This window comes from Boleophthalmus pectinirostris, unplaced genomic scaffold, assembly GCF_026225935.1.
Source record: "Boleophthalmus pectinirostris isolate CB_2022bp ecotype Guang Dong unplaced genomic scaffold, ASM2622593v1 HiC_scaffold_20, whole genome shotgun sequence".
Taxonomy (NCBI): domain Eukaryota; kingdom Metazoa; phylum Chordata; class Actinopteri; order Gobiiformes; family Gobiidae; genus Boleophthalmus; species Boleophthalmus pectinirostris.
In genome coordinates, this window is record NW_026571153.1 from 20,192,568 (window position 1) to 20,214,103 (window position 21,536).

A 21,536-nucleotide genomic window follows, 5' to 3' on the forward strand; every position below is an offset into this window, starting at 1 on the left:
TGTGATAAAGTTATTTTAGAGAGACCTGTTTTTAACAGCACAAATCGGCTCACCTGTAGTAATTCCAACTAAACCTGTTCTTTCTGGTCAGAATGTGTTAAAATAAAACTATATACTATTATAGTCTAACAAACCTCAGATAGAGCAGCATCACACCTCCAGGGAATCAGCTGCAAACTATCAGTATCTGTGTAATCTCACAGTGGTCTAGGTAGGTTCCGTAGTGGTCCATGGGCGTATACCACTCTGTGTGGCCTTATACTTGTTTTGGTACAGCTCAAGCTCATTCTAAAGCTTTTCAGGAAAGGTTAATTTCCGTCCTGTGAATGTGACTTTTAAATTAGTATCTAGTTTTATCGATTAGTGATATGATTTTCGATACATTTGACAACCATACTCAAATACATCTTCATGTATAATGTGTTAATGATCCCATATTGTTCATCTGCAGGTAGTTTCAAGTGATAGTCAAAAGAACGGAGGCAATGAAGAGGCTGAAGCAGAAAAAACAGATCAAGAAAAGCCCCTCAGGGTTTCTAAAGACCGACAAAAGAGTAGTGTATCCGAGGAGCCAACAGAGTCTGCAACATCCCCCAAACCTGGAGAGGCCAAGAAAGGTGCAGTGTTACTCTTACTCTCATATTCATATATCATGTTATAATGTAATGTTTACTCATCAGAAGCATACTTGGAGTTTTGTTTCATTCACATATGTTTAACACCCTAATTGTGCATATTTAGGTTGAGCTTTTCTCAAAAAGGAAAACACTCTGTTCCACCTTGTGATGTCATGTAGTAATACAGGAAGTGCTCCGCTGTGTTTTTAAATGCCTTGCACCATCACTATCTGATTTCTCCTTAACAAAAGGTAAAAGGTAGATGAGCATTTTGAGCTTTGAAGATGTAGATAGACTAATAATAAAGAATTACTCAAACATGTATGAATGAAACAAAACACAACTCCATGTATGTTTTTGTTGAGGTAACCGCATTTTAACATTTTAACAAGCTCACACGGGTCAATTTAGTGTAATATAGGACCTTTAAGTTCATTGTATAATTTTACCATAAAGTTGTGTTTTTTTTTCCATCTATAGTTTCTCCCAGTGACACGCTGGTACGGCGCTCTATCAGTCAGCAAAAGTCAGGGGTGTCTGTCACTATCGATGACCCCATCCGCACAAACAGACAACCATCACCCCCACGAGGAAAAGTCTCAAAGATCATCCATGTGACCAATTTAGTGAGTCTGTGTTCATTCTATATGCCAAAAAAATTCACAATTTTCTTTGAGTCTGATCACAATTTTATCACGATTCATGTAGTCTATTTTATAATGTGTTTAAGTTTAAGTAAACTAATCTGCTTGTTCTGAGAGTTCAGAAGAACTCTGACTGCTCAGAGCCTCGGTGAGGTTGAGGCTAAACCTAACTTTGGGAAAAGTGTCTGTGTTTGAGTATAGAGATGCATTAATCAGTTAAGCACTGAATCACAATCTGATTTATGAGAAAAGACCATATTGTCACATAGATGAGATCACAATTCAGATTTTATCATCATAGACAAAGGGTTACAACCCTAACTTTTGTATTCTCTTGTGTAGGTTCGGCCCTTCACAGTGGGTCAACTTAAAGAGCTGCTAAGCCAAACTGGGAGCGTGGTGGAGGACGGTTTCTGGATTGATAAGATCAAGTCTCACTGCTATGTCACAGTAAGTCTGATGTTTGTACATTTGTTGTTTTCTTGTATGTTTCTAATAAGAGTATTTTGGACTCCATGACAAATGTTTTTCCTATGTTCATTTCAGTACTCTACAGAAGAGGAAGCAGTTTCTACCAGAAACGCCCTTCATGGAGTAAAATGGCCTCAGAGCAATCCCAAAGTCCTCAGTGTGGACTTCAGTGAGCAGGATGAGGTATTGTACTCGACCTATTTATGTAGTTATAAATGTACCATATTAACCTATCCATATTTCTACTATTATATAACTTTATTTACAGACTCAGGGTTCAAACCGTACACAGAAAGACACACACCCACAATACACTACATTCATATATAAACCCACCAGCACACACATACACAAACACACACACAGAGACACATAAACACATACTATTGTTTTGGGCACATTAGTTCAACATAGATACACTTATATTAAAATACAATACAATTGATGACTCTAGTCAATTTTTGTTCTCCATCACAACTTAGTTGTGTCCATCTATGGCCACTATGAACAGAAATATCTTAAATTCTCCCCTGTGCACCTCAACAGTGACTGGACTTTTTGGAAAATTCAAATATTAAGAGTTTAAATACATCATTGAGTGCAATTGTTTCAAGTCTTTAAAAAGAAAATTCACTGTTGGTCACTGTTGAGCTCCATAGCCTCACCATTGTCAGCCACATAACACTCTAGTAATATATTACAGTAGTTTATATTTTACAGAAATGTGCTTAGGATACACTTATTGAGTCTAATGCTTATCTCAATGTTTTTGTCTCAGTTGGACTTCCACAAAGGCATCCTTAAAGTCAAAAAGGAACCGGACCACGGCATCCCAGCGCCCAGTGGACCTCACCCGAACAGACTGCCCCCTCTCATGCCAGAACGAGACAGAGACCGGGACAGAGATAGAGACAGAGACCGCGAGCGGGACAGAGGGCTGGGCGTGGTCCGGGACCTATGGGCGGAGCGTGAGCGGGAGATGGAGCGGAGAGAGCGGGCTAGGGGGGAGAGAGAGTGGGACCGCGACAAGATCAGGGAGTTCGCTCGACCAGGGGAGGACGCACGGCGATCTAGGTCCAGAGAACGAGACCGCCGGAGACGAGAGCGTGCCAAAAGCAAGGAGAGAAAATCTGATAAGAAAGGTGTGAGAAGACACCATGAGTTTAGCATTTGTACTGTGACTGTCCAATCCAGCTATGGAAATAAATTTTTCATCCATTTCTTCAATAGACTTATAGAAAATGTAATTTAGAGTTCAAAGGCATTGCAGGGGCTAACCAGCGATGTGTTGTTTTTTTGGTCAAAAAAACACAATCAAAATACTATATATATATTTTCTCAGAAAGTCTATGGGGTGAAATTAATGACAAATTTGCTTCCAGAACCAGGGGGCAGGCAGTCACTGTTGAGCTCCATAACTGTTACATAACTGGATTTAACTTTTAAAATGTGTGTCGTTTTATAGAGAAGGGAGATGAGCCTCCAGCCAAACTTCTTGATGACTTGTTCTTGAAAACCAAAGCTGCACCTTGTATATACTGGCTCCCTCTGACTGAAGAACAGGTTTGTTTTGTTGTAAATCTTGACTGTTGATCCATTTGATTTCATACTTTGCAGTGACGTCACGCTGGGGGTGTACTATGTGTCTCTCTAACGTGGTGATGTTTAGGAGTTACCATGGTATCACAATGCACACATTAGCGAACGCTGTCAAAAAAGTTTTAAGACAAAAAACTCAACACATTTTAATGTGACCGTTTATGATCCTGTTTGTGTTTGATTTTCAACAAAAATGGTCAGCATGAGTAACTGAAAAACTGTTGGCTAATGCTAGCAAACTTTAAATCTAACTTTAAGTGACTTTAATTGTATATGTGAGAGACTTGTTTAACAGTAAAAATCAGCTCTGCTTTTGTAGTTCCAGCTAAGTCAAGTTAGCATTTAGTTAAGTTAGTATTACACCCCTAGGAAAATTTTATGACATCAGCCGCAAAGTATCAGTATTTTCTCCCCACATATCCACCATTCCCTGAAAAATGGAAAAAAGCAAAACCTCATCTAAATATGTTATGATCTTGACTGACCTCCTTTTGTAGATTGAGTCTGTCTGTGAGTAAATCCAGTCATCACTCGGGCATCTAGACAGACATGACTCAGTACATAGGCCCCAGGATGTGGTTCAGTCCAGTTAACTAGTGCAGTTGTTGAATCTCCTTGAACGGCGCTGATATTTTTACATCCTCAACCGGGACTCCATATTTCACCAACTGAGTCATTTAAATTAATTTGCCATTTTGCAGTGCCTTTGTGAGCCAACATGTGCACCACATAAGAAGCCAAAACCACTACCATAAAGAATCCAAAAGCCAAATATATGTGGTATAATTTAGTAATGGATTAGTGGGTGGCACGGTGCAAGCCTCATTTTAACAAATCCGACTAAACTCCGCCCACAACCACATTTCAAATAGAGCTACTAAACTGGACAGTACTTGAAGGACTAAAGAGTGAGAGAGGAGGGGTGGGGTCTAGTGGTTTAAGGAACAGTGGGATTTGTCCACACTTCAATCTCTGCCCCCTGCAGCCAGGTGCTTGTAATCAGAAACACCTTAGGGCAGTCCTGTGTGATGTCACCAGCTACTGGAAATGGAGGCCATTGAAGGCAGCACAAACTGGGATTTAGGTATTATTGACCAGAAATGTACCTAGTTTCCACTAAAGTTGCCAAAAAATGACTGAACAGTAGATAATGCTTTTAAAACACCGTATACACAGTTTAGTAACACGTTGCTCAAATAAGTTTAATAGTTGTACATGATCCTTTTAGTGTTTTTTATGTCTAAAGTTTCCTGTTGTATCTTCATCAGGCAGCACAGCGTGTTTTGGCCCGCTCAGAACGCAAAAAAGAACGAGAACGAATACGCAAAGAGATGGACGAGGAGGACAAGAAGCGAGAGGAGGAGAAGAGGGAGCGACTCAAGGCTCGTGAGAAGGAGGGCGGGGCTGCTGGTGGTGGGGGTACAGCTCGCCGAGTGCCTGAGGGGGACCGAGGCCGGGAGGGGGAGCGGAGGAGGGACAGTGCTCGTGGGCCCAGGCGTCTCTCCGCAGGAAACCCACGACGATCCCGTAGCCGTAGCAACCCCAGGGACCGGCGACGCTGAAGGGCTTACATGGGCAGCTTCAGAGCCGACAGGTGGAGGTGTAAGGAGACTAAGCTGATGGGGCTCCTCACCACCTCACGCTCTATGGTCCATTTCAAAGCTGGTATGGTCTTCCACACACCTCACGTCACCTCATAGGGATTTGCGGTTTTGATTCATGACTCCTTGCGGCTCCTTTGTCTTCCTGCTGCAGAGTACCGTCCGTCTTTGTCCTGTAGGGGGCACTGTTTCTCCTTCTTTGTCATGTTTTTTCTTCAGTCCAGAGGCTCCTTCACTTTCCCAGAGGTTTTAAAGCTCGACTATTTTAGTTCTGTGGGCGCACACTTCCTCTTTGTGACTCTGTAACACCATAGACCCTGTACATTTATGTATTACATTAGTTTTTAATGTTCTTCAGCACTGAGATTTTTTTTTTTTTTGTAAATCATTGAGGCAAAGATGGTGTTTTACTCAGGCATTCTCTCATTTCAGCCCTATAGTCAACATAAAACTCCATAATTACGTTTTGAGAGTATGAATTTCCTTTCCAGTTCAAGGGTGTACCGTTTTCAGTGAGGTGAACAACCTGTCGTGTCCAGTTGGGAGAAAAAAAAAAACTCCCTTTGATTTTCTAATCATATATATACAAGGTAAAAGAAGTTTGTCAAATAAGAGTAATGGTTGCAGTTTTAATATTTTTAATTTTGCTTTTAGTTGAATTTTGTTTTAGGTGCTGAATGTACTGAGAATTTAAATGAATAAATGAAAATGGTTATCAAAGGTGGTAGTTTTTGTATCAGTTTTGTACATGGAGACGCATTTATTACTACATACAGAAATTACAGTGACATTTTCTCCCATGTTTGAATTTACATAATCATCGTTACAGTTAAGTCAGATTTAAGTGCAAAAGTCTTGCTAATAATACGTATATACACAACAAAATCCCTTGTTCTTCTACAGCAAACCCACACATCTGGGTTGGGCATTAATGGACAGTAGTTTTGTTCCCATTCCCTTTAAATGGTACAGTAACACAATAAGAATTACAGCAGGCAGATCTGTCCACGGGGCTGGTGAAATGTCCTGACAGCAGTTTGAAAGTTGTCTTGTTTTTGCTACAACTTCTTACATTGAAATGTTAAGACCAGCTTAGACACATCACAGGCGTTCAGTGCGCGTTGTGAGGGGGAATGTTTTGAGAGGCGCACACTCTGCTCATGTGGCAGGAGTGGCACAGCAGATGAGAGTCCAGCGGGAAGCACTGAGATCCAGGTTTATCTGAGAGCTGCTTTCCACACTCCTACAGAAGAAGCGCAAACAGGAAGTAAGATCAGGGGGCTATAGGCAACTGTCAAACTGAGTCACCAAGGAAGTCATTTAAAAGAAGTTTAAAGTGTTCAAATACAACAGTCAGCAAAAATATTGAAAATCAGATACTAAAATTAGAAAAACTAGACACTAATTTGAACAGGTGTAAGTCACATCAACCAGATAAAAATGAACCTTTCCTGAATAGCTTAAAACTGACTGAATGTTTAAAGTAATGCACAGATATAATGTTCTATTTTATGGTAGAGACTTTAATATTTTGTGTTTTTTGTCTCTTCCTGCACCTCTTTTGTTTTTTTTAAATCAAGTGTGCTCTTTTTATTGTACCAGAAGTATAAGACCAGGTAGACTAGTATATTCACATGGACCACTATGGATCAAACCTGTTCTCCACTACAAACAACAATGTATTACATATTTAAATTTTTATTAGATATAATTTGATCAGTTGATTAATTGGTGCTTAGTTACCCCATAGATCATGCTTTGTAAAGACTTGATAAACAGATTCATTAGAAAGTCGATATGGAAATAAATTAGGAAATGGTCTTCTAAACAAACTTTAACATAGGGCTCCTGTGACTGCCCCAGCAAAATGATAACTCTTAGCTACTACAGGGGGCCCTAATTTCACTGAATCTTTTCTCTGCTTTAAGTTAATAACTTTGACTCACCTCACAATGGTAACACTCAAAGTGATAGTCCTTGTTCATAGACACAACCCTGAGGATTTCTTCACTGCCCTGTGACAATGACAACAAAGCACATTTATACCCAAGGCAAAGGTTTATGTACTTCCAGGAAATGTGATTCATTCAAAGAGTATTTAGGAACCATTTATGTAACCATCTTCTCTTACTCTAAGGCTGTCACGCTAGTCATTGTGCACTTAGATTAATGTAGTGTCAAAAGAATCGAAAATCAGATACTAATCGATACTAGGAATAATATCGAAAATAGATACCCAATTGAGCAAGTATCGATACGGCAAAAAAATAAATAAAAAAATCACATTAATAGGACAAAACTTGAGCTTTCCTGAACAGTTTTAGTGTAGTTGAGCTTTGAGACTAGTAAACAATCTCATGGTAACATAAATAAAGTACCATTATTGTTTTGTATATGAAAATTACCACATTGAAGATTTTTAGTAATTGAATGCAAGCAGTATCAAGTATTGAGTCAAGTCCTTAATATCAAAAGAGTTTGACATTTTTGTATCATGACAACACTAGCCTGATGAAGTGACACAAACACTAACCTCAGATGGCAGGATGGGCTGTAAACAGGCAGCACATTTAGGAGCAAAAGTCCTGCAAAAAATGAGAATAAGCCACATTTTCCAAAAGCAAATACTAAACAAGTAAACACCAAACCAAGTAAGAATTTTGTTCCAATATGAATACAGGAGACTGGTGGACTCGTCGTAGTCTTAAACCAACCTGGACTATACTGACAACAAAATCAGACTTTGTAGCTCATTATATTATCATAAACTTAAAACATATATTAAAAAAGTCTACACTGGTCAAAATTAGATGTTAAAGATTACAAATTTTACATTACCCCCATAAACTTATTTTTATTTTAATGATTTAATCTCACTCTATGGACAACACTGAAGCCTTACTTGTTGTAATCTGCCACACAATAGATGTTGCTGTGTTGATCCACAGTGAAAGGAACACCGTCCAGAGCCTTGGAGCAAACCACACAACGGAAACAACCTGGATGGTATGAATTCCCAACAGCCTGCAGGATCTGAGACCAAACACAAAGATTAGCATTTAGATAAAGACTTGGCTGTTGTGTTAATTTCTAGGATACTCATTTGACATGATAAAAATACGTTTAAAGAGCCCATAGTACACTATTTTCTGATCTACGTTATGTTTCCTTATCACAAACGTACCTGGAGTGCTCCACTATGTTCTTAAACTCCATACACCTTTGATCTCAACTGAACAAAAAGTAAAGGGTAGCTGTTACCTTGAAAACTACCACTACATGACATCACAAGATGGAGCTTTGAGTAATCCTTTATTATTAGTCGGTCTATATCTCCAAACACGTGTGAATGAAACAAAAGACAACTCCAGTTATGTTTGTAGTGAGGAAACAACATTGTAATATATCTTAAAGCTCTCAAGAATCCATTTTGTGTAATATAGGACAATTAAAATCATGAATACACATAAACTTAGCAAACATTAAATAAATTCTGACAAACTGAAATCCTCTTCTATTCTTATCTGTTCTGCTTATTTCAGCGAATGCAGTGCAGAGCTTTATATAAATCTGAGACAAACATTCCAGTAAAAATCTGTCGTGGGAAACCAAAGAGCAGTCAAGTCGACCATGTCAACTCTCTCCGGTGGGAATTCTTGAAATGCTGGGAAACAGATAAAGTATGTGCTCCTGAGCCCCCAAATAAGAAGAGCTGTAGGCCTTTAGTTTCTTAGTCGATTAGTGCCTTATGATGGTTTCTTAGTTGGATCAAAATTTTTATTAGTCGAACAATTATATTCTTTAGATTATTTCTATAGATCTATAGATTTATATGTACAAGAACAGAAAGGGGCATGGGGTGAGCTAGCTGAAAGTTTGTGAATTTAATCTGCTTTTTTACATATACTGTTTCATAGTACTATCCGTTTAAAAAATTTTTGCATTAACTCCTATGCATTTTTTGTGTGCAGTTTGGGTCATAGACACTGAAAAGTTTCAAAAGCTTTTGCCACGCCCCTTTTTAGTCGGCTAAATCCATCATCAGGGTATGTTTTAGTCAACTACAGCCCTACTTATCAAAGGGCCCACCTTATGCTATTTTCGGATCTATGTTATAATAGTTTTGTCATCACAAACGTACCTGGTGTTGTGTTTTGTTTCATTCACACATAACACACAACCCTGATGAGTTTGGAGGAGTTTCTCTCAAACTGAAAACACTCCAACTGTTCTAACTTGTGATGCCATGTTTTAGCACAGGAAGGGTTCCACTGTGTTTTTAAACTTCATACACCTTTGCTAGAATCACTGGATAGTTTCAGCCCTGGAATTTCCCATCTACTGAACTAAAGGTAAAGCTGTAGCTGTAAACTTGAAAATTAAAACTTCATGACATCACAAGGTGGAAGAGCATTTTGAGCGTTGGAAAAATAAAGGAATACTCAAACATGTGTGAATGAAACAAACAGCTCCAAGTATGTTTATGATGACGTAACAACATTCTAACATGTCTTATAGCTCACAAGAGTCAATTTTGTGTAATATATGACCTTTAATGTGTGTGTCTAACTTAAGTAGTGTGTACATGCAGAGACACGCACCTGTTCGAGAATAAGATGGCCACACACACTACACTTCTCTGCAGCCGCCTGGAATCCTGAAAACTGTAATTAAAGAGAGAGATTACCATACAGATCTGTGTGAGCGAGACTATGACAAAACGCCTTGACCTCATCACTTACCATGTAATCCTCTTTACAGTACACAGAGCCGTTGACATTGTAAAAGTCCTTGTTTCTCAAGGTGCGTCCTGCAAAATACACCAAGAGTAGATAGAATTTAAGAAAGTAAAAAACAAGACAAAGGCAGTGCAAGAGGAAATGTAGGTACTTGCCTTTTATATAAACACAGATATGATTTTCAATAGAACCATTTCTGAAATAGTTTATAATTTAGAGAGGACAATTAGACATCATTTGGGCTTTCCTGAACAGTTTTAGTGTCATTTTGAGCTTCATCAGAACAAGGCAGTGTGTGCATTTCTATTGATGTTTTGCAGTGGCATCACACTGGAGGTGTTCTACATCTATCTCAATGGTGGAATGTGGTGGAATGACAATGCACACGTTAGCAAACACAAACGACTTTTAAGATTGACTGAAAATTCAAGAAAAAAACTGAATGGTTTAAACACCACATTTTCAGGAGCCTATGATAAATACAAGTGTTCATGGTCCTGTTTAGACAAAAAGGTGAGGGTGACTAACTGAAAAACTGTTGGCTAATGCGTGGTAATGTGTGAGAGACTTGTTTCAGCAAATAATTTCACCTGCTGTAGTTCCAACTAACTCCTTCTGGTCAGACTGTGTTAAAACAAAACTCAGATTAAATCTAACTTGAGTAACAGATATTCAGACATAGAAGTGCCAACAGTTCGCACATCACGCCCCCAGGGAATGTTGATGAAAAGTATCATTAAATGTAGTTGTTTTTACTGTGTTTTGGGAGCACTCACCACATGAGACACAGGTGAAGCAGCGAGTGTGGTACAGACTCTCCAGAGCTTGGCAGGCATTGTCAGCTCCATACACTCCTTTCCCACACTTCACACAGGTCCCTGAGACACGAAGGCAAAACACAAATGGACAAAACAAGCATTAAGTCAGAGTAATCGCTCAGTAGCTCTTAGCACTTACTTTACGACGCATTCCAAAAGGATGTGTCTGAAATCCAACTCTACACAGTGTCAACACTTGTAAATCCTCTCTTTCGCACCACCGTGGGGTATTTCACACAGTTACAGCCCGGTTACCCATGCCAGCCTGTTTGCTCACCCACTCGTGTGTGTGTCATCAAAGGGAAACTCCACCGGATGTGACTTCAGATCAATGGAGGTCATTTATATACTTGAAATGTAGGGCCATAGTCAGCTAAAAAGATTCTTGGTCGACTAAAGACGTGTAAAAAGGGGATCAGGCTAAGGCTCGCAAAACTATTATGTATCTCTATGTATAAGACTACACCTGCATGAGAGTTCATGCAAAAACAACTCATTTATTACTAGGAAACAAAGTAAAAAAAAGTAAAGACAGATTAAATCTTTGAATTGTGCATTTAATCTGTTTTTTTACATTTATATATTTAAAAATACCAAATCTTCAGATAACTCACTCACAATTCACAAACTTCTCCTTTCTGTTGTTGTACCATATAAATCCTTATAATCAAATTAATTGTTCCACCTTGTGATGTCATGAAGTAATCGGTTTCAGCTTAACAACTATGATAGACTGGAAATTCCAGGGAAATCAGCCTAAATATGCAGGATTTGTGAGTTAAACGAGTGAATGAAAAAAACTATTCCAGGTATGTTTTTGATGAGGAAACAACATTATAAACAAACATCAGAAAATTGACCCTTTAACAATCAAATAGTCCTCAAATCAAGACCAAAGTGTTGCAGTAGGTTTACTTGGTTGGATCTATTTCAGTTTGTGTCCGTTGCTTCTCATGTGGATAGAAAATTCCTTCACTTTTTGGCTGCTAGGCTCTGGGACAGTGGCCTCCAGTATGCAGCCCAAAACCAAACCCCAGAGGCAGGACTCACAGTTGTCCTTAAGTATACTGCCGGAGCTGCTGCATATAGAATAAAGGCTTGGAAAGAACAGGGATGGGACCACTTCCAGGGACTTTTTAGGGTTTTAAACCAAAAGGAATTTTGCGCAGTGAACCACCCTTCTTTGACCAACACTAAAGCTGAAAGTGTATAGAGTTTAATTTTACTGTTTAAAACTTTTTTATGTCACTGCTATACTGCTACTTTTCTGATGGAGGGTCCGCTCACTATTTGGCTCCATGGAGATGTTAATACTTTAGTTCAATGCCATACTCTGGACAGTTTGAACTAATCATTTTGCATTTATTTAACTACAAGTGTTTAAGTGTTCAATAACATTTCTTACTTCATTCTTACTGTGAGTTGGGCATCTCTCCACAAATCTAACCTTTAATTTGACTTGCAAGTGTCCATGGAGATTCATATGTTTATGGCCATACTGTGGAACATTCTAGATCAATCTCCCTGGAGACAAGCAAGGTGAAGGACTGTCTACACAGTGCACATTTAAAATAGAAACTACAAAAACTCAAAATACAAAGCTATCAATTACCTTACAGTTTAAAGTGCAATTCATACAAGTAAGTGAAGCCTATTGCAAATCTTTACATTTAAGAAAATCTTAATTTAAAATCTTGCCTAGTCTTTCCTAGTTTAATAATTTTGGAGAAGTTCATAATTTTACTTCCTGTTTGAACATGAGCTGCAGATATGAAATTACCTCTATGCATGTCATAACTGTTTTAAAATTCCCCAGTACTTCCTTTATTTATCCACCTTTTTGTTTTCTACTTCTCTTCACAAACTATCCCACCAAACCAGGTAATGGTGTCAAAAACATATTAATCTGCCAAATGCACTTTAACAGGGAACAGGGAACAGTTAGAACGCCATTTCCTCATCACAAACCTGGAGTTGTGTTTTGTTTCATCCACACGTTTAACCCTCACACTCTCCTCGGGGTCACATTGACCCAAAGATTTTTTTTTTCTCGCTCTCTTGGGGCAGGTCAATCAGACCCAAAAATTTATTTTCAAATAAATTCTTGCCAGGTGAGGAGAGCTTAACACACAAACCCTGCACATTTAGGCCAAGTTCTCTGAAACAGAAAGCACATGGTTTCCCCTTGTGATGTCATGTGGTAATACAGAAAGCATTACCTTGTGTTTTTAAACTCCATACACCTTCACTAGAATCATTTGGATAATTTCAGCCCTAGAATTGCCAGTCTCTACTGAACAAAAGATAAACAACTACATGACATCACAAGGTGGAACAGAGCATTTTGAGTTTGTGCAATGTAGACAGAATAATATAAAGAGAATTAGTCAAACATGTGAATGAAACAAAACACAGCCCCAGGTATGCTTGATGCTATAACAACATTTCAACAAGGCTAAATGCTCACAAGAGTCAATTTTTTTAAGACCTTTAAGAAATCTCTTATTATTATTTTTCAATGTAATCAAGATGCTCTTTTTAAACCAGAAGCATCCCTGTTCACGGCTCATAGCGTTTGAGCCTAATGTCTAATAGAGATCCGAGTACAGTATTGTATGTCCCCTCCAGGCACGCATACCTGAGCAGAAAAACAGGCTATAGCACACCGCCCATGCACACGCCACAGCAGCCGTATTACAGACTTAAATACACAGACACACTGCGCTACTGTGGCCTGAAGTCACTCCGCCGAAACACGCCCTACCACAAAGAAACAATATACACATCACAGCGCACACAGCAGCCAATCACTGATCCGCTATGACTCAGAGAGGAGGCTGAGGCTGCACTTATCTCGAAACATGTAATTTGCCTTTACACTGAATTTTACAGTTTAAACCCATATGAAGTCCCTAATGAGGCGAATTGAGAGCATCCTTGTTCTCCTGGCTTTACCTGGCTGTGGGGCGCTGTTGTCTTTTAACTTGAACTTGTCCTGATCAGTTTCAAACACCTAAGCATTTTTCTCTTCTCTTTTTGCCTGCTAGTGCGTGCTGTGAGCCAGCATGTCTCTGCAAGTTCCAAGGCACCAGTCAACCATCCATACACTATTTCAACTATTAATTTGTTCATCCATGCTTGCATCCAGCCATCGTGCCCTTTCATTTAGAGAGAACCCTGTGATAGGACACAAGAAGTGAGGAGGACAGTAATAACACAAACCGCTGACTCGGGCCAGTTAGAAATACATGAGACGCATCAACAGTGACGCCACTGTCTTGAAATCAGAAAATTACTTAATTGTTGTTATGAATACTTTTCAAATAAGACTTTCCATTGATTATTCAAGTCTCATAAAAACAAAGTAAATACATTTAAGTGTGGCCAGTAGGTTATCATATAGACACATTACTTTGTATTTGTAAAATAAAACAGTAAAAGTGCAAAGTCTTACCAAAGTATTCTTGTCGATTCTCTGTCACCTCTCTGGGCCCTGAGGAGCTGAGATCTTCTGGGGCTTTGGCTGGTCCTGCAGTGGAGACCTGCGTTGTACTTGGCTTGGAGATGGCAGGAGGACACTGCTCCAGCTTCAGAGATCCTGGGAGCCCCTCCCCTTCTAGAGCTGCATCCCGAATTAGGAGCCTGGTTAGCTCCTCTTGGTACCTGGTCCCTGGCTGGTCAGAGTAGCGTGCCCTCTCTCCCTGGGCCCCGGCCTGATGCTCTTCCCACCATTCTGCACCAGTCTGGTAACACACAGCAGCTGGACTGCCCACAGCGGGAGGGTAAGAGTGCCGACTGTCCTGACCGATGGGGGGCACCCCTGCATCCAGGTATTGACTCCAGGCCTCTACAGGGGTCATCCCGGGCCGACCTGGGGGTCCATATCCACACACGGAGCCAGTGGGGACAGAAGGGGACTGCTGTGGGGTAGGCCCACCAGAGGTAGAGTAGCGCGAGTCGTAGCCCAGGCTGATGCCACTGGTTCTGTTACTGCTGCAGCGGCTGCCCATAGGGCTGCCACCACCGCCACCGCTGGCTGTGCTGGACGCAAAACTAGACCTTGGGCTCACCAGCACAGACTCTTGCAGACTCAGAGAGGAGTAGGGGCTGAGGGCCGGCCCTGGGGGATAGAAGAAGCCCCCTCCCACACCTCCTCCGCTCACCTCAGATGGCCGCTGTGGAGGGTGGGACAGGGATGCGGGCCTAGGGCTCTCCCAGAGGTCACTGCCCGTGCTCAGGCGTTTGTAGAAAAGTGCCTCTTGCAATGAAAAGCGCTTGTGTCGCTCCGGCTCAGGGAGATATCCAGTCTCTCCCAGGCCCCTGGGGGACGAGCTGTACCCAGGGATGGAAGGGTATGCCGGGGGCACAGACAGAGGAGGAGGCTGGGACAGGTACTGCTGCCTCATGACCAGCTGCTGCAGCTCAAGGGAATAGCGTCTTTGATTGAGTGACGCCTTGGAGCCGAAGAGGTCACACTCAGGGCCCAGGCCAGACTCTCGCCTCAGGTGGGAATCAACGCCTTCACCAAGGTAACAGGAGGCCCGCTGCTGTGGGGAGCGCCGCCTTACTGGTGCCAGGGTGGAGGGGTGTAGTGGTGGTTCAGTGTCTGGGGCCAAGGTTGTAGAGCTCTGTGAAGGGGTCACAAGCTGAGGAGCTACCATCCCAGCTCCTGGCCCTCCTCCTGGGGGCGCTCTGCTCACTGGGACAGAAGAGTCTATGGATGTCCCAGGGGGCAGTGAAAACTGTCCCAGTCTGGAGGGTGAGGCGCTGGGAGCCGGGGGCAGTGAGCTGCCACTGGACACAGCAGTGTTGGCATTACTGTTGTTTGAGTTGCTGCTTGAGTCATGCTTCTTCTTTGAGCTGTTGAATTTCACACTGCCAGAGTCTGTTAGCTTCAGTTTCGTCAATAACTTGCTTATCGGCCTGTCCATAATGATACTTTGTGTCAAGTCCCGTTTATATGCAAAAATAAGTCCAAAATTAGGTCAATATTGTCTCATATACAGTATGAAGATTTGTATAACAATATTAAAAAACTGGCCTTAAAAGTTGTTCAAAGCCAAAGGACTTTTAGAATAAATACAAAAATATAAATAAGACTTCAGAGACATGGATAAGGTGGATACACAGCACGTCCTCTCTGACTCATTTGGTTAGCCTCATGTGGAACACATACGGACACAGGTATAGGGCTGGTGACTCCATTGGTTCAGAAAATCTCCAGTCAGTCCCTTCAAGCGACACTTTCCGTGACCTATGGCCGTGGAGGGCCTCCTTTGTGGGCCCTCGTGTGGATCCACGTTTGCATTTTAGTAAAGTGTTCCAGTTCAACATGCAATTTCAAGTTATTTTGACTGAGATAATTATCCAGAGCGGCGTGAATGTCTCGCCGTATGCACGTCCTTTAAAAACACAAAGCGGCTGGTCACAGCAGAGTTCAGCTTCATGTGGGTCCAGTGTACATAAGGATATTCATTCGTTTGGGTTCAAAAAGTCGACTCACCATGCGTCTGCCACTCATCTCAGAGCCAGATGTGATCAGAAAACGTAAACATACTGAAATTAACTGAATGAAAAATAAGACGCTGACGTCCGTCTGCTCCCGTCTGGAGTTGTATGATCATTCCCGTTTTCCAAAGCACAAATCCTGCCCGGGTCTGAAACTCACTCAGTAGCGGAAAAGTTTACAGAGAGCAAAAACAATGTTAAAAAGTGCTCGTTTTGATAATTCCCGTAGACATTTTCAAGCGAGAAGCTTCAGTTCATAAAATCCTTCCCGTGTGCTTTGCTCGGTCGACAACTTTGTTTCTTTCTTTCTTCCCCCTAAATAATTACTTACCTCCCCCTCTCTCTGTTCATGGTCAAGCGAGTCTTGGAAAAACATAGTTTCCGATTTGGGATTTTCAAAATAGTCTACTCCACGTTGCTTAGAAATTCTTCTGCCACCTTTTCTCTTACAGTTAAACAGTAAGTCCATAATTATACATTGTTGATTTACCAGGTTACATATTAACCAGGTACTTGAGGCAACGACTAAATAATCTAAAATATAATCCTTTCAGATCACACTTCTGCGGCTGCTCGTGCTGTTCTGAATGAACCAAGACAAAAAAACAGACTGAATATGTATCTTCTCAAACTATGAATCTATAACAAGAACTTAGAATACTTCCATGTACCAAACACGTGCATCGTTTTCGCTTTAAAAAAAAGAGTTTTATTTTGAAAGCACTTCCGCCTGCGTACACGTCACCGTTACCTCGGCGTTACCTTGACAACTGATCTCTGCTCTTTATCTATGAGCGGCGCCGGGACACCTTTCCCCCCCAGCCCTGCTGTTTCGTCATTCATACGCGCTGCGCTCTCCGCCAAAACCAGCCCTGTTCAAAATTAATTATAGGAACCTGTGATAACTTGTGCTAAAATGCACTATGTTTTATAGATAATTAGTAATAATCTATATGTCAGTGGTTGGACAGACCTTTAAATAATAAACAAATATTTCTTCATTGCTTTTGTATACATGGCTTTTAGGCTTTTTAGGGCTGGCTACTTGTTCAATTATACATTTATAGACTACATAGTAGAGGTTAGAGATACAATTAAAACCTAAACACTTGACCTGATAAGTAAGCGACAAACAAAAATGAACAAATAAAAACTTTTCAAATAACTTAAATTATATACTTTCTGCTATGTCACAAAGGAAATTGTTATCTTACGATATTTACTTTATAATCACTGAAGAAAGGGCATAGGCAGTCGGACGATCATGTTCATCAAAAGCGCCGCCAACCCGGTCGCCCAGACAACGGCACTATTTGATTGTACCACCAGCCTGTGGAATGTGCGGAAGGACACGGGTTTGTGATGCGGCAGGTGGATTTTTTCGCAGAGTGTGAGTTCTCCAAGGACGATACAGAGTAAACATCCCGCACTGTTTCTAAACTACCTCAGCACTGACCATTGACTAGTTCCTGTGGCCGTTTAGTGGCAGTTAACGGTTACTTGAAATACACAACTGCCCTGATAAAACAGTGGGCATAGTGTGGTTAACCCCGTGGGCCCTCTGACGGTCTGTGTGCCTTGAAGCCCCCGCCTCTTTCCGAAACGGCCCGGGAGTGTTTCATGGTCCTGCGGTTCAGTCTCACAGCAGCCTCCTCTGCAAACCATAGCGTTTATCTCACGGCTGGCTGCGAGTGGGAACATGTCCGAAAAGCCAACACAAAAATTCTTCTGGGCTTAGTGTAGCGGCACTCCATAGATTTCAGAAGTTTATTGAAGATCAGAGAATAGGCTGGTGGTGGTGGGGCTAGACCTATTTATCACCGGTTGAAGCAATCAGCAGTCTGGCATTCACAGAGGAGGGGGGAGAGAATAGAATAGGCTACTTAAATGGCCTATAATACACTATCTGATCACTGTTATAATGTTTCCTCATCAAAAACACACCGGGACAAATATATCTTTTGTTTTGTTTCATTCATACATGTCACACATTTTCTCTCAAACTAAAAACACTCTATTCCACCTTGTGATGTCATGTGGAAATACAGGACGTGCTCCACTGTGTTTTTAAACTCCATACACCTTCACTAGAATCATTTCAATTATTTCAGACTTGGGATTTCTAATCGCTACTAAACAAAAGGTAAAAGCTTTCTGACATCACAAGGAGGAACAGCATGTTGAGCTTTGAAGATGTAAACAGAGTAATAATAAAATATTACTTAAACATGTGTGAATGAAACAAAACACAACTCTGGGTATGCTTTTGATGAGGTAACAACATTATAACATGACTTAAAGCCCACAAGAGTATTTTGCATAATATAAAACTTCCTTTAATAGAGCATAGGCGAAGAATATGCTTAAGGACTTAGGAGGAAAGATTAGTTTTAATAATTTGCTAAAGTTTCCGTCAAAAGTAAGAAAATACTGAGGGTTAACTGCTTAGACCATTAATTAAATTCGCTGGTCACTGATCCCGAGAGACTGGAGCGTGATCTGAAAGCAATTCCTGTATGTTTAGCTCCCTCTGCTGGGCAAAGAACCACAGTGCAGTCAACATGGCGGCTCCCTTCAGGACGCTGTGCTGTTCAGGTGAGATAGAGGTTACCATCAATTTATTCTATTTACGCAGCTTTGTGTAATCTAACTTTAGTTTTTATTAGGTGTGAACTTATTTAAGTATCGTTATTTATTTTGGAAAGTCCTGTTTTGTTAGAGGACTTGCATAAGCCCACGTTTTGTTAGCGGCTATGATGCTAACAACAGCGTGTGTCTGCAGTGTTATTCTCTTATTGATGTGGTGATAATGTAAGTGTGTTGTTTCAGTCCTGAGACACGGGGCAAGGCAGCTCAACACAACATGCACCGCACAAGCTGGGCAGAAATGGAGGCAAGAGTAAGTTCACAATTATTTGAGATTTCAGAACGAGAATAAAATGCTTTTACTAAACTTAACCAAAGCTTCAAAAATGACTAACTTTGAATGGGATAAGATTTCATCCAAGAAGTTTGTCAAGTTTGTAGAAAGGTTTTGGGATATCACTATTAATACTTTGCAGCTGATCTCATCAACATTCCCTGTGGGGGTGAAGATACCTGGGGGCACTTCTCTATCTGAAGCCCTTTGAAGACTTTAATCTAAGCTGTATTTTAACACAATTTGAGCAGAAAGAGGTTTTGTATTTTTGATTGAGTTTTCATGCAATCTTAACTTTTTTCACCATGGTAACTAATGAACATTCCACCAATAGAGATACATTGTAGAACAATCAATGCAAAGTATTTATACTGTTCTGGATGACTTTCCCTTTCTACTAAAAATACAATTAGTGTTTGTTTACTATTTGACTTATTTTAGGAATGGACTCTCCCGATCGGGTTCTGAATTTGGACCTTTAACAGATCTTCCAGACTGGTCTTTTGCAGGTGAGAAATTCATTATTCTTCTTGATTTTTGTCCCTTTGGCAGCTATACACCTCAATGTGTATTTACATTTTGCGTTGACAGACAAAAACATTTAATTCGTACTCTTATGTCCACAGATGGGAGACCAGCCCCTCCACTAAAAGGTCACCTAAGGAGAAGGCAAGAGAGGGAAGATCTAGCTGTAAGTGAAGTCATTTGGCAGTATGAATAAGTGGATGTGATTGAGGAATTGCAATTCTGTGCTGTGCCACCCCAACACTGCCAGCTCAGTCTTTTTTATTTACCTACATTATCAGAGGTATAACACTATGTACAACAGACACATAGTTATACCGGACAAGGGTTATCATTAGTATTCTTGTTGTATTGAACCTAGTTACTCATTTTAGCAGGTATCGATACTAAAAAGTTGGATCAACAGTGCCAAAATGTTTCCTGAATAGCTTTAGATGATCTTGGGCTGCACCAGGGCAAATATAGGATCACATATACCTGGACAACAGAAGGATTACAGAGATATAGAAGAACCAATTGTATTATAAGGAAAGTACTATTATTTAATTTTGAAAATGTCTAAATAATGTTTGTAAAAAGACATTTTTTGTTGTTTTTTTATTATCATTGTGGTATCGGAACCTGTATTGAGTATCACATCTATTCCTTAGTGGAAATTGAGTTTGAAATTTTAGTATCGTGACAACACTAGACTGGACTTGACTTTAAAGGACAAAACCATCACAATGTCTTGGGTATTCATATCTCCGGGACTGAGTATCTCATTTTAATACTAGGTTTAGAATCAATTAGTATCTGATTTTCGATACTTTTCACAACCCTACTTCAGTTTATTCTACAACAGGGTGCAGTCATATTGTTACTGTTTGTTTTTTCCAGAGACGTATTGTGATGTTGAGCTCGGAGGTGGACAGAGGCATAGAGACCTGGGCAAAGAGACAAGAGGAAGCCGAACAACATGAAGAGCATAGAAAATCAAAATTCCTCAAACCCAAAGGAAGACTATTAACAAAGAAGGTCCCAAAGAGCTAGATTCAATGTTTTGTTTGCACATGTTTCTTTGTTTTTTGGTTTTTTTTATTTCAGAAATTAAATAGTTGAATAAATCTCTCTATTTATAATCTGTACAAACCTTCTGTGATATTAATTAATTATGTGCACTTATAATGTTTTCAGTTTTAATCTACTTAGTAGATTAACTTTAGTAGATAATCCTTATCTACTAAAAATATAGAAACTAGATACTCATCTGAGCTCTATCAGAACAAGTTTAAACCCCACATAGACTAGTATATAGGGCTGGGCAATTAGTTTAATTAATTAGATTAATTCAGGTTTTTAATAAAATTAGTAAAATCAAGGATTATTATCAAACAAATTTACTCATGACTTTCATACTTGCAAAGCAGGGTTATTGTATAAAGACCTTCCCCTGTTTAAAAGACTAGCAATCCCTGCTCTTAGATTTAGATTAAAACTGCATAAAGATTTTATATATTTTGTCCAACATTAAAAGTACTAATGTTGAAAATGACGTTCTACTATCTAAATAAAGGGTGTGTTTTTATCATCATGCTGTTAAAATGGTTTCATTTGTATTGAAATCAAGTTTGACATTTTAGATTTTTTGCTACAGTAATCAATTGTTTATGGACCATATCTATTAGTAACAAAAATAGTCTCTTAATACCATTTTACTTCCACTAGGATGCAGCATTTCTACTGTAGAAGAGGCTCCATTTTGTCAGAGGCTCACAGTGGAGTGGTGTTGAGCAGAGGAAGGGAGGAGTTGGTCAGCATAAAGTCCCACTGATTCAGGTCATAAATGTGTTTGTGTGTGTGTGTTAGAGGGGTCATGGTTTGGCTGTAGTGAAGTCATATTTCTTGAAACTGGTGATGAGTTCTTATGAAGGCCTTTTCTAGCTTTCTAGTGCAGTCACATCATAGCTGTCAACACCAACTCTAACCTCCTTTACTAAGTATTCGTCTTAAAGGGCCCTTCTTATGCTATTTTCTGATCTATGTTATAATATTGTTTCCTCATGAAAAAAATTCCTAGAGTTGTCTGGGTATATTTCTGAGGTAACAACATTA

The 21,536-nt window shown here is 40.1% G+C and overlaps 3 protein-coding genes across 5 annotated transcripts; 2 read left to right on the plus strand and 1 right to left on the minus strand.

Moving 5' to 3' along the window:
• The first annotated feature begins 230 nt into the window (after positions 1-230).
• acin1b (apoptotic chromatin condensation inducer 1b) lies at positions 231-5,652 on the plus strand. The gene is made up of 8 exons (XM_055156187.1): positions 231-236; positions 452-617; positions 1,098-1,243; positions 1,604-1,711; positions 1,808-1,915; positions 2,511-2,874; positions 3,198-3,295; positions 4,600-5,652. The coding sequence occupies exons 1-8, from the start codon at positions 231-233 to the stop codon at positions 4,891-4,893; spliced, it is 1,290 nt and encodes a 429-aa protein (XP_055012162.1). The 3' UTR covers positions 4,894-5,652.
• A 5-nt stretch (positions 5,653-5,657) lies between these two features.
• ajuba (ajuba LIM protein) lies at positions 5,658-17,311 on the minus strand. Of its 3 annotated transcripts, none has more exons than XM_055156159.1 (9): positions 15,993-17,311; positions 13,944-15,891; positions 10,448-10,549; positions 9,675-9,742; positions 9,534-9,596; positions 7,835-7,965; positions 7,466-7,517; positions 6,879-6,947; positions 5,658-6,175 (listed from the first exon to the last, which is right to left on the minus strand). In XM_055156159.1, the coding sequence occupies exons 2-9, from the start codon at positions 15,418-15,420 to the stop codon at positions 6,044-6,046; spliced, it is 2,094 nt and encodes a 697-aa protein (XP_055012134.1). In that variant the 5' UTR covers positions 15,421-15,891; positions 15,993-17,311; the 3' UTR covers positions 5,658-6,043. The 3 variants fall into 3 exon arrangements, with proteins under 3 accessions (XP_055012134.1, XP_055012136.1, XP_055012135.1); XM_055156161.1 differs by lacking the exons at positions 13,944-15,891; positions 15,993-17,311 and adding exons at positions 9,827-9,867; positions 10,629-12,741; XM_055156160.1 differs by lacking the exons at positions 13,944-15,891; positions 15,993-17,311 and adding an exon at positions 10,629-12,737.
• A 1,202-nt stretch (positions 17,312-18,513) lies between these two features.
• Positions 18,514-21,012, plus strand: mrpl52 (mitochondrial ribosomal protein L52). Its single transcript, XM_020937795.2, has 5 exons — positions 18,514-18,592; positions 18,827-18,896; positions 19,359-19,426; positions 19,544-19,608; positions 20,322-21,012. The coding sequence occupies exons 1-5, from the start codon at positions 18,514-18,516 to the stop codon at positions 20,472-20,474; spliced, it is 435 nt and encodes a 144-aa protein (XP_020793454.2). The 3' UTR covers positions 20,475-21,012.
• The last annotated feature ends 524 nt before the right edge of the window (positions 21,013-21,536 follow it).